General features: G+C 47.0%; 6 protein-coding genes across 6 annotated transcripts; 4 read left to right on the forward strand and 2 right to left on the reverse strand.

Annotated features, from left to right (window-relative positions):
• Window positions 1–101: 101 nt before the first annotated feature.
• Window positions 102–1782, forward strand: HD556DRAFT_1411248 (uncharacterized protein; the record flags this gene model as incomplete). The annotated part of the gene is made up of 2 exons (XM_041304173.1): window positions 102–573; window positions 633–1782. Coding segments are annotated over 2 exons (1212 nt in total), but the record flags the coding sequence as incomplete, so codon positions are not given.
• A 1366-nt stretch (window positions 1783–3148) lies between these two features.
• Window positions 3149–4071, reverse strand: HD556DRAFT_1411258 (uncharacterized protein). Its single transcript, XM_041304174.1, has one exon. It carries the CDS (start codon window positions 3893–3895, stop codon window positions 3638–3640), a length of 258 nt encoding a protein of 85 aa, XP_041154468.1. The 5' UTR covers window positions 3896–4071; the 3' UTR covers window positions 3149–3637.
• A 2693-nt stretch (window positions 4072–6764) lies between these two features.
• HD556DRAFT_1411269 (uncharacterized protein) lies at window positions 6765–8121 on the forward strand. Its single transcript, XM_041304175.1, has 5 exons — window positions 6765–6930; window positions 7376–7474; window positions 7549–7783; window positions 7838–7965; window positions 8032–8121. The coding sequence occupies exons 1-3, from the start codon at window positions 6921–6923 to the stop codon at window positions 7725–7727; spliced, it is 288 nt and encodes a 95-aa protein (XP_041154469.1). The 5' UTR covers window positions 6765–6920; the 3' UTR covers window positions 7728–7783; window positions 7838–7965; window positions 8032–8121.
• A 209-nt stretch (window positions 8122–8330) lies between these two features.
• Window positions 8331–9770, forward strand: HD556DRAFT_1411274 (uncharacterized protein). The gene is made up of 10 exons (XM_041304176.1): window positions 8331–8365; window positions 8423–8451; window positions 8503–8533; window positions 8593–8625; window positions 8699–8775; window positions 8836–8890; window positions 8945–9040; window positions 9113–9229; window positions 9279–9390; window positions 9441–9770. The coding sequence occupies exons 1-9, from the start codon at window positions 8359–8361 to the stop codon at window positions 9353–9355; spliced, it is 522 nt and encodes a 173-aa protein (XP_041154470.1). The 5' UTR covers window positions 8331–8358; the 3' UTR covers window positions 9356–9390; window positions 9441–9770.
• Window positions 9771–11415: 1645 nt separating this feature from the next.
• On the reverse strand, window positions 11416–13283 carry HD556DRAFT_1313036 (uncharacterized protein; the record flags this gene model as incomplete). Its single annotated transcript, XM_041300750.1, has 12 exons — window positions 11416–11619; window positions 11675–11747; window positions 11789–11972; window positions 12077–12215; window positions 12510–12541; window positions 12594–12607; window positions 12636–12694; window positions 12841–12855; window positions 12906–12925; window positions 12985–13017; window positions 13075–13173; window positions 13226–13283. The coding sequence occupies 12 exons, from the start codon at window positions 13281–13283 to the stop codon at window positions 11416–11418; spliced, it is 930 nt and encodes a 309-aa protein (XP_041154471.1).
• A 1846-nt stretch (window positions 13284–15129) lies between these two features.
• Window positions 15130–17049, forward strand: HD556DRAFT_1530680 (uncharacterized protein; the record flags this gene model as incomplete). Its single annotated transcript, XM_041309470.1, has 14 exons — window positions 15130–15164; window positions 15216–15397; window positions 15460–15492; window positions 15543–15562; window positions 15616–15630; window positions 15692–15730; window positions 15790–15818; window positions 15877–15890; window positions 15943–15978; window positions 16145–16204; window positions 16259–16393; window positions 16443–16677; window positions 16737–16791; window positions 16846–17049. Exons 2-14 carry the CDS (start codon window positions 15232–15234, stop codon window positions 17047–17049), a joined length of 1041 nt encoding a protein of 346 aa, XP_041154472.1. The 5' UTR covers window positions 15130–15164; window positions 15216–15231.
• Window position 17050: the final 1 nt, after the last annotated feature.

The following is a 17050-nucleotide window of genomic DNA, read 5'->3' on the forward strand; positions in this document are numbered from 1 at the left end:
CTCCCCGGCATCTCCAGCACGGACGACCGTACCCCTATTTCCAAGCGCTTACAACGCTTGAGGGATAAAGCCCACGCATGGCTCAAGATTGATGCCTATGCTTTCCAAACAGTTATCCCATCAGTCTCGGTTGCTGCAGCGCAAAAATACGTCACCGGTGGTGAACATCTCTACTTGTGGAACTACCATGACAACTTGGTCACCATCAGCTCAATACTCTCACAACGAACAATCGAACACCACTGGTCACCCAGAACGTTGTGTCCATTTACTATGGCGGAGAAGCGGAATGTATTGATGGACCCGGCACAAAATCTGTTCGCCATCACGTATGGTGTTGGCGAGATGGCCTACATTTACCTAGCAACTCTGGATGATGGTTGCGTCCACCCTCACGCTGCCGGACCAGCACTAGTTCTGGAGTCTCCTGTAGTACATGAGCGGCAAGTGAGGCTCCAGTGTTATGGGAGGCATATCGCTTCATCGCGTCGATTTTGCACTCGTGGAGTTGGGACGCCTTCCCTTATGTGGCAGCTGCAAATTTGGGACTGGCAGCACTCGACAACATTAAGCGTGAGTCTTGTGCTTGAATCAGAAATTGAGGAAGAATCGACAGTTGATTTTGAATTTAGAGTGTCCTCAACAGCAGCACGCAAAGTACATTTCTCCACCCCACTAGTTATTGTTTTCTCGGCAACGACAGGTTGCTCGTTGTCGCCGATAATTTGAAGCTGTATTCGATCAAGGATATGCTCGAGACGCCACGATTCCTGGCATGTTTCCTGTTGCCTTTCCCGATGGTGGACACAGAGCACTACCTTCCGCCTATGCATGGCTCACAGCTGCGGACGCAAGCTCAGTCGGTGTACACCTCAGACCCTGAACATAGACTGCTATGCCTTACCTCATCGATTGATAAACCAATGATCTGCCTCATCTCCACGAAGGTTTTCTTTGACATTGACGAAGCGACGGTAATAACGCCGATACCATGGAATTATTGGGGCCCTAGACATGTTCGTATTTTTGAGCAGAAAGCACACGTGTCAATTGCTCATGTCAGTGGGAATCGAGTTTTGTTGGCGGACAAGGTGAGACATGACTACTATAAGTTGCGTATGATGGACTTTAGCCCGCTGGCCGTGACGAATAGGCGGGGTCTAGGACGAGTAGTGAAAGAGCGATCTACTGTGACGGTAGCGGTCCAACGTGGTCCTAATTTCGAGTCGGACGATGAATCAAGCTACCACTACTCGACGGTTGAAACGGCTCTGCCTTACGTTGAGGTAGTATCGGATAGGAAGATTAGTAGGCTGTTGCAGGATGTTTGGATGGATGGTGATAGGATCTATTTGCTGCTAGATGGCCCAATAGGAGGAACGAAGCTCGAGGTTATTGACATTTATTAGAATACCGGTAGGGCTATGTCGAGCGCGGGTGACGGGTGGGCATTGTCATTGCTATTGATATCGGTGACAACCATTAGCAGGAAGTGATAAGCAACCGGTGATTGATGGAAGAGAGCACGAGCACGAGCCGAAACCCACGATCGACTAGCGGCATGACGTTCATATGGCACCTGATTATCACGCTTAACTTGAAGGTGCTTAAACCCTTTGCAAGTTTCTGTCTGCTCCTGCTTCTCATCTTCGAGAACAACTAGTGACCCACCCCTCGTCGTATCGAAAACACCATGGACCATGGGATGTTTATTTTCGTAATATGGTGTAGCCGTCTTGTAGCATATATAGGTATCATGCTTTTTCAGGCTTCATGAGCGCAGACATGGACAATAGTGCACGCGTGTAAGCCAGTTAGCGTGAGTCAAGAATGGGAGGTTGAACGTCGAAATTGAATGATGGCATGGTGTAGTACATGAATGAGTTGCGAATGTCTGATACAGTCTCAGACCGCTGGATAGGCGGAGTGGTGATTGCGGGCTTTATTGATCATGCGGCAAGGCCCTCGACATCCTCCTCATGTACTTCAAATTCCAAAAAGCGAAGGAGACGCGTCTAGCAGGTGAAGGTGGGCCGAAGAGTCCAGTGCGGGGCAGGATGGATAATTCTTGGATGGTCGGAAGAGATAGAACGGTATCGCCTACAGCAGCATGACAAGCCGATAAGAACGCGAACTCGGCCTGCGGAAGATGTTTCTCCATGATATCGAGCAGCGTCAGATGTTCGTCTCTCGTGACGAAATGGCTTGAAGGTGGCAGATATATGACATGGGGATGAGCCTTGGACGCTGATAAATATACAGCTGACCATGAGGTTGAACTCATTTCCTCTTTAAGGTCTACGGTACAGGAGCTTAGCCGCAATGAACTATTTTTGTTTCCAATTCCATGTGATTGCACTGCGCAGTCATGAGGCTTTTGATGGAGGTACATATCGATGTGCGGCTGGACGAATAAGGTACTTGCGCGATTTAATGGATGGTAGAACCGAAAGAGATAGCTTGATCGGGAAGCCAAGTGAGCGGGATGATGACTTGATTTGGGCTCAACAAGACCATACACAAGGAATCTATATAAGAGCGCACTGACAAACTCCCAAACCCTAAGCTACCTTGAAACCCATCCACTACAATCATGTTCACCGTAAGTCCATGTCTTCTTGTGTCGCATTTCGTTATCTTATCTTCGTTTGCAGGTCACTGAAGTCCCTGTTTCCAACAACAACTGTGGCTCGACCACCTGCTCATGCGGCGCCTCGTAAGTCGCGCTCTGTGTAATACTAGAGTCTCACTCTGATTCACAACTTCAGGTGCCAATGCAAGGCCGGAGAGTGCAAGTGTTGATTGAACGTCAACGTTGATCTACCGGGCAACTGCTGGGCTCGGCCTCGCTGTATATTATTCCAGCGTCGGTGTTTGATCTGGGTCGATGTATGATTGTACTATGAAATTGTATGCATTATCATCGAGGAGAAGCGAAATACATATGCACTTTTCTTGTTGAATTGTCGGTGTTGGGTTGATAATACGGCGAGTCAGTAAGAGAGCACGATGGAGGTGAAATGGTTATCTTTGCTTGATATTCAGGCCCAGGTTCCAGGATCTAGACCCCATGATGCGTGTTATATATAGATCACTCCGGACCCCACGCTGATTTACCACGCCTCCAACATATCTTGTTGCATCCCACAATGACCTGGTCAAAGAGACCCAGTGAGTATTTCCCTCGTGCTTACAATCCAAAGGTTGATCTCACAAGACCCATGCACGAATACGACGAAAATGGCGCGTGCACCAAGTTGACCTGCGACATCGTCTGCGAAACATGCGATGTAACAGATTAACTCAGATCTCAGGTATGTCTTGTGCATTTGCTAGCGCACCCGTGTTGGTAAAATGAATCCCCATGAGAAAGCCACGGTGATTCATTTTTACCAATCTCGGGTACGCACCCTCCCCGAAGAGCCTCGTATTCTGCCACGGCGTTCACAGAGATGCGTAGATTTGTTTCTTGCTGCCTCTACAAGGTAGAAGAGGCCAACTTGTGGGATAAAGTTGTCCTAGTCGGTGCGCAACTCTGCTTCCTGGATCTCATAGTACTGACCAACGTCTCTCCCAAGTCTCTCCTGCAGAGTAAGCCTGTGATTTCATGCGTGAATATACATCCGATGCCAATCTGTCATTGATATTTCCATCGTGATCGTGACGAGTCTCTTACTGCCAAGTAAATTATTGCGGAATTGGACAAGCAATCGTAGATATCAATAACTAAAAGATACCCGCGCGACGCTGTATAGCCGAATACGACCGATACAGCAGTGGTACTTACGTGGAGGGTCAAATGCAGGAACAATGAACAAAGACGGGTATTCATTGGAATAGCGTGAGCTCGGTGAATATACAGCACATTGATAACACACACCACATGGCCAGTCATGAGATAAAGGAAGAACGAAGATAACCGGGTTAATGCCAGCGAAGCTACTCGAAGTCGAATCGCGCCGCATAGAACTTCGAGATCATCACTGGGTAAAAGATGGTATACTTGGATATGAACGCCGGGCTACTGGTAAATGCGACCGCGAGCACCACCACAGCTGCTATTTGCTGTGCCATCCTGGCGGAGGTCTGAGATGCGCACATTTACTAGATCGCTGATGCCCAGTGACTTTTTGCGTGCATTGTCTACAAGGAATTGGAAGTACCCGAACGGTAGAACATTGTTTGTGGGAAATGCGTATACCGGTCTAGGCTTAAAGGACGTCGGGTGGAGCGTTGCATATGTAGAAATTGTAACCAACTTCTGCATTTGTCGTGTAAGCTAATCGGCGTGAGAGGACAATGGTACGGAGATTCTGAATCAGAAATGAGGAGCTGGAACACGTACGGCGTATTCCATTGCCACTCCTAGAAACAGAAGCGAACTTCTTGACAACAGAAACGCGCAGCTCTCGAATACCTTTATCCAAGATTTAGGGTGCATTGGTGTGCTAGGCCCGAGGGATTCAAAGTGACAGAGAACCTCCCTTGTACTTCAATTACGAAGTAGCCCAACTTGGATTGGTGCGACACACTGGTGGGTGTATGATGTCCTGTCAGTGATTCTTGCCAAGATGAACCATTGGAAAGGGGGTACGCTGCTTGTCCGGATGATACCGATACCCACGCCTCTGGAAAAGAAGCCGGGTATCCACTTGTTTCACTGTTGTCGACAACTCCTGCTGAATTACTGGAGAGTTATAAACATAATCCAGAAGCTCGAGTTTGCGCCCACAAATGATCGGACGAATCTGGAATACTGGTATGGGCGGAGAAGGAGCGTATGTCCATCGATCATCGATAGATATATCAAGTCTCCCTTTTCAAATTTCAAACTTGAATATCACCTACTCGTCAATGCACTTTAGTGAGGATGCGACTGCGTCTATTCTCCCCAAACAAGTCATTCTATACAAGGCGGCCATAAAAGCCACAAGTAAAATGCGAAAGTCAACAGATGAATATTTGAATGGTCAACGGATGTCATATTGACGATGATCGCGCCTCCAAGTGATTAGCTACCGCAAGGCGAGATGGTTCTGCCCCTGGCTGTGACTAGCAAAAATATCTCGTGCTGGACTCTAAAATACAGCATCAGTGCATGAATTTTATGAACGAATAGGTTGACCGTACCCAGGAGGAGACACAGCGACCGAATCAAGAACACGGTCTTCCTCTTTGTCGTGTTCCGTCGTCTACACCGATATCGTCGGCCTAGAAAATAAAAACGACGTGGTTAGCTCTCACGATCGTAACAACGTTGTAGAGACAAACATAGGCGGCTTGTCCGAGCAGAACATCGACAACTTTGACAGTTTGTCGTTGGGCCTTCTGATTCCCCTTGTCTCATGACGACCAAATAGGATTGACAAAAGGGCAAGGGGGTCGATAGAGGGCTGTAAGCACGAGAGTGATTGGAAGGTGATGGTGATGTAGTAGGGAACTACATCACGAGCGTTGAATAAAGTGCGAAAGAAAAAAAAGAAAAAAAAACATACATCTAGGGAATCACGAGAAAGATCCTTCCGACCAGGCCGTAAAGTGTTCATGAAATTTTTTTGGGGTTCAAGTTCACGATGCCAGCACGCTGATGCAACTCGATGGAGTGGTGATGACTCCAGGTAGCTCCTGATAGCTCCATGGATGCATAAAATTTGATATGAAGAAGAAGTGCGGTGTTCGTGCGATCTGATAGATCGTGCCACCACGCTGCTGGAAGGAAAATCAAGGAAAATGAGAGAAAGAAAGCAAAAACAAAAGACACGTCATTACAAACGAGACCACACACAGGAAAGCTATAAAAAGTCTTCTCATTGTCAATGAACAGGCAACAAAAGCTACCCTGATAACCCCCCAAAGACATTGAACGCACCAATCTATCCAGCAGCGCAATATCATGTACACCGTGAGCCTTGCTTCTTCCACTGCATCATCGGTATTGTTATCTTGACCTTCGTTAACAGGTCACTGAAGTCCCTGTTTCTCAGCACTGCGGCTCGAACAGCTGCGGAGGCGGCAGCTCGTGAGTCGCGCTGCGAATGTACTCCTGTACGACGCCTGGGTCTGACTCAGAACATGCAGGTGCCAATGCAAGCCAGGAGAGTGCAAGTGCTGAGCACGAGTACTAAGCGAGTGAAGCTCTACTAGAGCTCAACCTCGGCATTTGATCAAGAGAATAGTTGTATTATTAGGATGGTTGTAACTCGTACGAAGTTATGGTCATGAAGGAGTTCAAGTTTGAAGTTTGAAGTTAAAATTGTGGCTACCAGTGTGCAGGGTGCGGAGAAGTGTCTGTGCAGATACGGTGGTACCACAACGTGCCCGTAATTCACGCTATAGCTCGTCCAGTACATGGTGGGATTTCGACGAAGGCTAGCAGTGAGAAAGGTAATGCCATCTATACTGAAGTTGCGACGCTTACCACGATGCCCGTTGTTTGCATTGTGAGATGCAATGCTGGCAGTCCGAGCCAGATGGATAGTTTTGTATACAAGTGTCTTGATATATGTACGGGCTCCCAGAAAGCGATTGAGGTCATACCAGTAGCTATGTCGGAATCGGCCAGGAGCTTAGCGTTATATTCTCGAACAGCAAGAATCAGGCATGGTCCGGACTCCCAGCACAAACATCTGCACGACAAGATCTGAAACAAGCAATAAAGTCTGAATTTTTGATCCTATAGAAATGAGGGATCGTGGTTGCATGCAGAGGGCGTGGTTGTAAGTCAAGCAAAGATGCAGCCGCCAAGACCTGCACTTTGATTACAAAGATACTCCCATGTGCAGTAGGATTTTTCTCATTTAGCTATTTCGCTCATCACTCACTGCAGGTACCATTAAGAAGACCTCGACTGCACAGATGATCGAGACAGACGAGCTGGTGGCAGGGGCGGTAGGTGTTTTGTTCGGAGTCGAGAAGGTTGCATGTACAAATGTAAGTTATCATCATCACAGCTCAACAGTGCTATGCAGACGAAGCACCTACTAGGCTGTACTGCAGCTGGTGCCATGCTATGCTGCCATGCTGCATTGTGTTCTACCCTCACCTGTGGTAGTATTGTCATTATATTCCCAGAATCTATCTATAACTTTTTACATGGCGGGACCTGAGGGTCGTTTTGGAAGTGTGCGTGGATGACAGCTCTTTTTGTGCATGCTTGCATCCATTTCCTTCGTCTAGTAGCGACAGGACGACGACATATGACTCTCCACCAACATCTTCTTGAACCCCTCACCTACGTCAATTCATTCTATTCTTGAATATTACATCTGCAGCAGTCGCGGATGTCTGGCCCGTGCGGATTGAGGCTGCGCGCCCATTGTTTCGATCTTCACGTTTACAACGATCCTGCCCTGCTCTTAACATTGTTCTTTCACAGTTGTTGCATGTACATGCCACCGTTTTCGACAGCATAATATGATGAGATACGGGGATACGTTATGGGCGGTTTCCTGTGCTTGCTATCCGTTTGATTTTCGTACGTCTCTTCCATCGTGCCTCTCAGTTGTTATTTACTACGAGGTAAACGGTTGAATGGCTCCCTCCGAGCAGTGATCAATTCATGTCTCCTTTTGTGTATCCATTGTCTAACTTGCTTTACATCGCTCATAGTTCTCGATGCGTGGATCAGAATATTTCTTCGGAGAACGTGGAATATGATCGCCGTGGTGATGCTCAAGGCAAAAAACCTCTTCTGGATGGTATCTTGTTATGCAGGTAACACGTTTTGATGCAACCGGAGCTGCAACTCTCGCGACCACACGATGATAAGATTATATGCCAAATGGTGCAAGTTGTAATAAGACACGATCACCATTTCCCTTATTAATGTCTTTGCTAGTGTCCACGGGATACTGCATCGCCTGGATCCCCCATCTTATAAAGGACCCATAGCTGAGCGAACTATCGCCATCAACCAGTATGACGATTTTGCAAGTGTCTCAAGCTGACGTGCTCTTGTGGTCAAAGGTGAGTACAACTTCTGTAATCGAGGCAATCCTGGATTGATCCTGGATCACCAATCTCTCGTCCCAGTACTATTATGGTGCGGGTGTCGTTCATCAAATTAGTTGCTTTCGTTGATCTATGTTCCTTATCCTGATAGCTGCATTAACATCGCTTTGGGTGAGCTATAGAATTTCATGACCTTGCGATAATTCATCGTTTGCTTTAACATCAAGATGTATGACTGCATACTTTGCATGCCTGACTCGGCAAGTGAAATTTACTTGAACGCCCTATAGTATACACTCTGAACTATAGTTGATGCAGGTCGCTTTCATTCTCGATTCTCGGTACGGGCTCGGCACGGTGTTTTATCTTGCCTGCAGTCTCTCTCCATCTGTCTTCGTGCTACTGAACATGCTTGGTGAGCATCAGATTTGCACCTTCACATCGTCCTCAGGGTGTAATGCGTGTCATGCAGTGACTTTTCTGCCTAGTGGCTCATACACTGTATGGTCAAATGTTGCGAACATGTGAATTTAACTCATACCCCCGTCATAGCTTTGTCGCTGGATATATATAATAAATATAGGTGGGTCTAACGATGGTTTACCTTGACACATACTGACTCTGCGTCCAACACCTCATCAGTTGCGGGATTTCTGTCGATGTTTTCCGCAGAGTGTGAGTTTACAGATCCAATTCAGTCATTGTCGATTATGCGTTCTGACATCTGCACGAATCCCTGATGGTCTAGGGATCTTCATGCTCAGAACGATGGCAGTATGGGAGCGGGATAAAAGGTTCGTGGTATTAAAAATCATCAATATGATGGTAAGACTCGTACCAGGAGGCTGCCGACTCTAGCTAATATGTCTAACTCATCACCCGCAGGTTTATTTAATCCCAATATTCGTTTTCTTCTTTCAAGAATTTATCCCGTCAATGGGTGAGTAGATCTCTCAGAACTTTACCTGCTCAAATCTCTGATCCATGAATATAGGAGAATGCTTGATTCCTGGAGGTATTGAATATGCAAATACGAAGGAAAGGTCTACAGTGATTGTCGTGTATTGCTTGTTAGTTGTTGGCGGGTTGGGTCGGTATTTGGAGCTGGAACTCAAATATGAACTCGAACTAACCGCATGCCTTTCCATGCATACTCTTTCAGACACATTGGTGTGCGTGCTGTACCGCACCTTCAAGAGTCATGGTGGCTGGAACATCGAAAATCGTCTTGTGCGGGGTCTCGTGCATCATAATTTATTGTATTTTAGCTGCAGCTTTGGTTCGTACCCAAATCATTCAGATGTATATTTACTTGCTAAATGGCACAGCTTTCTCTCTTGGCGTCATCCTGGCCACGATCTTCCTTCCGGTGTGTCACTGTGCACGCTCAAAGCTGCCCCATTAACGCGAGTAGTTTTCGGTGATGCACATGATTGCAGAGTTTGTCTAATCTTGCTTGGAGGAAGCGATAGTTACTCATTCGGCAGCAGGACTCAAGTCGTTGTTCTATCTCTCATGGTCACGCGAATGCATAGGGACTTCTGGAGATCGGATCGTGTTTCTTGTGGCAATGATAGAGTGGATCTCACTCTCTCAACGTTCATGGCAGCAACCCCGGATGTCGTGTGAGTGTTACAGTAGTTGCTCCTTTAAAGCATTGTGTAGCTAATGCATGATCGAGAAAAGACTCACAAGATACGAGTGGACATTGTCCCAACAATGCATAGTACAGATAAATGGACGTTTGAAGACGTCAGATTAGTCAGATTATGTACTGACTCGCTATGGACTACTTCGGTGTTTTGAAAGCACCCAATACATTTTGTTGAGTATGCAGTTCGTCCGCTGGCTCTGTGCAGCGGTGACGTTTTTTCTTCGATACACACATCGGACACATCACAAATAAGCATACACTCGTCGTGTCTGGTAATGTTTATATATAAACTTATGGATTATGACCCCCGCTATAACACTGCATTGCCTAGAACACTTGACAACAGGAGTCGCGAGAAAGTCAAGATATGACGTGGTGAGAGAAGGGTGTTTCATCAGCTAGGGAATCAAAAATTACGCAGAAAGAAGCGTTTCCCGTTCGTGGAAACCTAAGCACGGGAGTGGGAGTAACCTGACTGTCCAAGCAATCAGTGGACTGCGCAATCTATCATGTTAATGTGTTATGAACATACCCCGGATGAGCATACCAACCAGTGAGTCGAGGATCGCGAAAGTTGTGGAAAACATAGCGCTCTAGGCATCTCAGTCAGGTTGAACAAGCAGTCCTTGATTGGCAGCGTTCCAATCTTCTGCTTCTGGAACCGTATGCCGAGAGGGCTCAGTCCCACAATCCGCTTCCCACCAAGCGTTTGAACTAGCTAGCTTTCGACTCAAGTTCATACTCCTTCGGTGTATATCCCTACACTCAATTCCAACCAATGCTCAAGTTTACAATGTCGTTGTATTGAAAACAAGTCCAACTATATTATATGTAACATGCAATAAAATAGATCAAATGTATATAAATTCAATGTGAAGAGAACGACTCAACGGGATGAGGAGCGCGGAATCAGGATGCCGACCATGAAAGAACGAGATATCGCGGGCGGCTTTACAAGGCACCAAGAATGACAAGGTGTGGAAGGTCGAAGTGAGGTAGGTCGCGGCGACAGCGCCAGGTTAGCGGTAGCACGAGAAAGGTCGTGGTCGGGTGTGCAACACCAGGTTCATCGAAGGGCGAGGAAGGGTTTGTGTTGGCGTACCAGGGCAATGAGAGGCTGCAGATGATGTTGCCCTAGGAGCGTGGGTGTTGTGAAAGTAAAAGTCAAGGAGCAAGCAACCGCGCAAAGGTGACAGGAAGGTGCAGGAGGTCAAAGTGGAAGGGTGGGGGGGTCTTGGTTGGGTGTGTTGGTGTGTAGTGGGAAGCGGTGGGAGGCAGGGGTGTTGCGTGGATGGCAGCCCCGCACCATAGCTACAAGATGTTGCTGGGGGTGTGGCACTTGAATGTGGGAAGTCCTGGTTGAGACATTGACAGCATCAGGGATATGGTTTGAGTGTCTGTGAAAGTTAAGTTACACATGCGTGCGGCCGATGGTGAAAGGGAGGCTGTCATGGCTGTCATTGCGGTTGACGATGTACAAGGAAAAGGGATACTAGTATTAGACTTACACGTGTACACGCTTAGCGGTGCTTGAATCCAAGTGAACGCAAACTGAATGGATTAGCAGATATGGTAGTACCACGACCGTGTCTGGCCCGCGCGGATTGAGGCTGCGCGCCCGCTGATTCGAGCTTGACGTTCCAAAGAATCCCGCCTTGCTCCTGACATTATATTGCCCAAACCTACGTCCCCTTAATTTAAATCTACTTCGTGACACTAAACAACTACTTAAGTACGACAACCAGGCTTGGAATGGAGATAAACCAACAAATTTTCCGTGCTCCCTGCAGAGCAGACAACTTCACCGAGCATTACATGCTACTGCCAGTCGATATATGCAAGCGCTCTTGGAAAGCGATTGAGGTCATGCCGGTTGCTGCGTCGGAGTCGGTCACTAGTTTAGCATTATATTCTCGAACGCCAAGGATCAGCCGTGGTCCTAACACGAACATCTGCGCGACCTCCAAAATCTGAAACAAGCCAGACAAAGTCTGATCTTCTAGGAGATATTGGCTCTATAGAAATGATATATCGTGGTCACATGTAGGGGTAAGTGAAAGATTGCCATACCATTGAAAATGTTGGAGAGAATTCAATAATGAGGTCGAAGCAAGAGAGAGCAACAAAGCTATCATGTCCGGCCCTTCAGTGGAAAAAAGGACAATAATTACGATATGAACTTACCTCGCAAAGTAAAGCAAATGAGTTTTCATCAACACCGTAAAACAGTCCCCGATAATCCCTCCTGCCGGATGTAATCGCAGTTCATGGAAGTGTTTTACCGCAATCCAGACTGCAAGACATAGTGCGAGGACCTCCCACACAATGTAGAGTATCCAAATAGCGGAATCCAGAACCAGGACATCTCCTGTATAGCTAATCGTGCACTGGTAGGTGCCGGAGAGAATGAGTTCCTCTGGTATCCATCAATGAGCCCTATGCACGTTCGTTTCCATCCATAATTAAGCGTACCTCCTGAAGTATGCATTGTTGACATTACGGTTGCCACTCCATCAAATGTGTTGATCGCCAGGAAGGTGACAATGAGAAATATCAGGATCTTTCTGTCTTGTTGATACATGGCATGCAACCGAGTGATGATGATGACTTGCTGCATGTTTCAGTCATTGCAATATCACCGAGGTCTCGCAAGTGCAAAGCTCACCCCACAGCATCGCAAATACCACAAAAATCGACCAAACCCATATCGTGTACATCATCCAGCCTGACAAATCCGATCAGCGACCAGTCTCAGGTAGCACACACTCCAAACAGACTCACATCTTTGGTATTATAGCGTGGCAGACATCAGTGGACTGAGAAGTCAGCAAAGAACCACACCCACTGCTACAGAACACCACGGTTAATTTGAGGGGAATGGCAGGCGTTTGTACAGAAGACTCACTGTGTCTGTCAACGAGATGGTCGGAACACCGACTGATGCCGTTGGTCAGAAGAAGAGATGACAGTGAATGTACTAAGGACACACCAACCATGGACATACTGATTATAAGAGATAGACGATTAGCACAACACCGATTGTTTAGCCTTCGGAACATATGCAGCAGATAGGATTCCAAGGTAGCGCACCTAGTATACTTTCAAGTCAGCCCAAATTTTACTCACGACAAACAAGCTACATACACTGAGATACAGCACTGTCATGAGCGACCACCGTTGTCTCTGTAATTAAGTGTACTTTCATGTATGTTCCTCTGGCATGAGACTGTACTCACCCAGACCAATTCGACCTACAAAAGGATTATTAGCAAGACGGGTTCTGGTGATAGTATTGACATACCTCTTGTCCAAATGTTAGTGCTGAAAAATACTTGTGAGACATCAACGTTTCAACAGTCCTGTAATGTTATCATGCTCACCCCAATCATATGTTATTACAACGAAGGCGGCAACTGCAAAACCGTAGCCAATGAGACATCAGCTTCAGCATCCCACTGCTCTCCACGAACCTGCAAAATAGCTGGCAAAACGATGTACATCGATGGACGGCCACCACGTGGGATCATTTGAGACCATCGTCATGTTGTTAGAGAATGGGTGTGGGTAACCTGGTATAAATGTATAGCGGTGACATTCGCGCTATATGTACGCCGTGCTCACTATAATTTGGTAACCGAACTATCAATAAGGGCAAGGTAAATATTTGTGCACTCCACATAGATGTGCAATGCAGTTGCCGGTTCTCGTACTCCTTATATAGAAAATTGATCGTTCCCTGGAGGCTCCGTTTGTGGCTAGGTTGGGCTGTGCCTAAAGTGTTTCATAACTCTTCGCAAGTAGACGAGGACGAGATTCGGAGGTACAATAACTTGTTCTGAGGTGTTGACGTGGATGCGACGATTCGGATATCAGTAGATAGATTCCCGATTTCTGGCCATGCTGTGGCGATGAATCCGATCTGAGAAGTAATGATATTTGTAGTGCTGGTGATGCTAAAGTCCCACTTTCGCGATCGGGGGTTAACGTGAACCACCAAATCCTTCTTTGTTACTTCCTCGTGGCGCGGGAACACCTGTACCCAAGTCTAAACCGCGCCTACGTCCTGTGCCGCGAAAGTCTCGAGCTACCAGTACCATATATGATGACTTCATCAAAGACGATGAACTTCGTTCCTCTGGCTCACTCATCGGCTCTGCATCTGCAATCACAGCCAGCACCTTGGCTGTAGACAGCATCCATCCGCCCACCAGCTACACCATCTGCGGTTTCAGATCTCATCGAGGAGGTCTATCCTGTGTTTAGTATCGCCGACCAAGCCAAGACGCGCACTCGAAAGACTCAGGTCAAGAAGCCGACTTACGAGCCTGTCAACCATGATGTGATAGAGTTGATTCGAGGATGGATGTGAGAGAACAGCAGACTTGGTGGTTTCGTGCTGGATATATCCAGCGCATTTATATGTGGTCGAAATGAGCATCATCGTGATTCGATGATATAAGTCGCACTAGAAGTGACGAATATCTGAAGGCTAGTTGATTGTTTTAAGTGTTAACACATCCCGATGCTACGAAGTCCTCATTATCAGCTGATCATGGTTCTATCAGTGAAACCAAGTAGTTCATTGATCTAGGCATCAGGCCTAAGTGTATCGAACGAGCGTCTCGATAATCTTGCTGGCCCAGGTATCAGTCTCTCAACGGGGTTAGATTCTGAGTATGGTGCCATCGGAAAAGCGAAACATTAGAGAGGACCACGCAGAGCAAACAGATAACTTACCTGTCAGTAAACCCTCTTCAAGCATACCTCTCGACATCTAATCTTCTTGCTCCTCCTGGTCTACCATCAGTAAACCGGTGAGACTCAGATATTAGTCGATATTCAGACTTTCAAGTAAGCAGCGCCAGGTTAGCAGTAGCACGAGAAAGGTCGTGGTCGGGTGTGCAACACCAGGTTCATCGAAGGGCGAGGAAGGGTTTGTGTTGGCGTACCAGGGCAATGAGAGGTTGCAGATGATGTTGCCCTAGGAGCGTGGGTGTTGTGGAAGTAAAAGTCGAGGAGCAAGCAACCGCGCAAAGGCGACAGGAAGGTGCAGGAGGTCAAAAGTGGAAATCAGGAGACTGTGGTAGTCAGTCGTGGCGGCAGCACCGGTTAGCGCGAGGAGGAAGGTCTTGGTTGGGTGTGTGAGACAACGGAGGCAACAGAAGGGTGGGGAGGGGTCTTGGTTGGGTGTGTTGGTGTGTAGTGGGAAGCGGTGGGAGGCACGGGGGTTGCGTCGATGGCAGCCCCGCACCATAGCTACAAGATGTTGCTGGGGGTGTGGCACTTGAATGTGGGAAGTCCTGGTTGAGACATTGACAGCATCAGGGATATGGTTTGAGTGTCTGTGATGCGGCCGATGGTGAAAGCTTAAGGGAGGCTGTCATGGCTGTCATTGCGGTTGACGACAAGGAAAAGGAATACTAGTATTAGACTTACACATACACGCTTAGCGGTGCTTGAATCCAAGTGAACGCAAACTGAATGAATTAGCACCCTACATGTCACTGGCGTTCTGAGTTCAACGTTCCGCGCCACTGAGCCCTAGAATTGAGCAGCCCTAGTTAGTCTCAAACAGCCTCTTTCGTCAATGACAATACTGATTTCGTAAAAGCCTTGGATGGTAGTATATGTGGCATAAACACCCTAGTCATGATACATCCACCTTGAAGTTCGCCCCGCGCCGCCTGCGCTCTCAGGCTCACCCGAAGTTCTCAAACAGCATGAGCCTAGTCTCAAGTGATCCAAGTTGGTGGCCATTCATTGATTCGAGTCGCATTTCTAGCTGTGTTATAGGTTCGTGAAGAGCTGGATGACTACCATGATGTCTCAATCTAACATTGGCTCGGGTTTCGCAGTTGCTTCCTCCGCTGGGGTGATATATGATTGGGGTGAGCAGGATAGTATTTTAGAACTGCTTGTGTCCTTATATTCTCCGCAGCACTGACTTTTGGACAAGAGGTAGGCTAATGCTATGACGGGAGGAGCTATCTTACTCAAAAAGATTCCTACAGATCGAACTGGTGTGGGTGAGCGCAGTCCCAAGCCACGAGAACATACCACGATACAATTACAATTAATCTGTAACAGAGGCAACGTTTCTCCCTTATGACCGTCCTGTATCTGAGTGTATGTAGTTTGTGCCACACCTGTGCTTGGCGGGTCGTGCTGACTTGATAATATCCTAGGTGCGCTACGTTGGAATATTATATGCTGTGTATGTTCAGAGTGCTAAAATTTGGTGTTTGTGCTAATCACCCATCTCTCGCATTCAGCGTCCAGATTCCGGGTGTGTCTTCTCGCATACGCTGTGTGCCTTTCCTCTGACCGGCAGCGTACAGTCAATGTTCAGACAATCTCGCATATATATATAGTGAGTTCTCTGCGCTAATGTCTGCAATTCCCATTCAATTGACTGCGCTCCCATGTAGAAGTGAGTGGGATTTTTGACTGAATTTTTGGTTCAACATAATGACTGCCACAGCTGTGAGCTTGTTTCGAACTCATGATTCTTTGTAGCTGATCCCGAGCTGCATTGGTCAGGTCAGACTATATCTGCTGCAATGATTTGGATGACTTTTGTCGCAAATGTAATGCTGGGTGGTGAGTTACGCAGCTGCAATATGTAACATTGACCTCACTGAACCATTACACAAGTCATCATGATCACTCGATTACATGCCATGTATCAGCGATCCAGAAAGGTGCTGATAATTCTCATTGCCATTTTCCTAGCTATCTGCATCGCCGTCGGAGTGCTCATCGCGATAACAGGAATGCACATTTCAGAGGGTAAGCTTAATTATAGACGAACAGCATCAAGCTTATTGACGAATAACAGAGGACTTCATACTTTCTGGCACCTATCAGTGCATTTTTCACCCTATAGACGGCCAATTTCTGTCTACCGGCACTTGGATAATACTTGGTACTACAGCATGGGAAATCGTCGCGTTGTGTTTTGTAGTCCGGATTGCTGTAAAGCATTTCCGTGAATTGCGACGATACTCGACAGGAGGTATTGTCGGAGACTATTTTACGGTGTTAGTGAAAAGTCACATTGTTTACTTTGCGAGGTGAGCTCATAATGGCAATTTTTGGTTCTCATTGTCTCCTGAAGGTTCGCGCATATTAGCTTTCTTGTTGCTTCCTGCTTCGAGCTCGGTTATTTATTCCCCGAGGTCGTAGCGGTATGTCCATTTGTTAGCGACCTCAGCATTGAAGCACGTTCATCATCTCGACAGGACTTATATACCCTGAGATATCAGCTTTATTATGGTGTTTCTTCATTATCCACGGTCCTGCGATTATTTGTGCTAGGACCACGTCTGATTCTTGATGTACGAGAACATCACGCGAAGCTCGTGGCCGACTCCGATGCAGAAAACAGCATGACTTCAATTGCTTTCCAGGAGCGCGTGCATGTGTCAACTAGCAGTAGTGTATAAT

This window comes from Suillus plorans, assembly GCF_016647745.1.
Source record: "Suillus plorans strain S12 chromosome Unknown HD556scaffold_84, whole genome shotgun sequence".
Lineage (NCBI taxonomy): Eukaryota > Fungi > Basidiomycota > Agaricomycetes > Boletales > Suillaceae > Suillus > Suillus plorans.

Excerpts from the sequence above, each read along its gene's own strand:
- HD556DRAFT_1411258 (XM_041304174.1), bottom strand. The coding sequence starts at position 3,895 with ATGACTGGCCATGTGGTGTGTGTTATCAATGTGCTGTATATTCACCGA.
- HD556DRAFT_1411269 (XM_041304175.1), top strand. Across the intron at positions 7,475-7,548 it reads TTGCTATCCGTTTGATTTTC|TGATCAATTCATGTCTCCTT; the intron begins GTACGTCTCTTC and ends CCCTCCGAGCAG.
- HD556DRAFT_1411274 (XM_041304176.1), top strand. Across the intron at positions 8,776-8,835 it reads TAAAAATCATCAATATGATG|GTTTATTTAATCCCAATATT; the intron begins GTAAGACTCGTA and ends CATCACCCGCAG. Across the intron at positions 9,230-9,278 it reads GTATTTTAGCTGCAGCTTTG|CTTTCTCTCTTGGCGTCATC; the intron begins GTTCGTACCCAA and ends TAAATGGCACAG.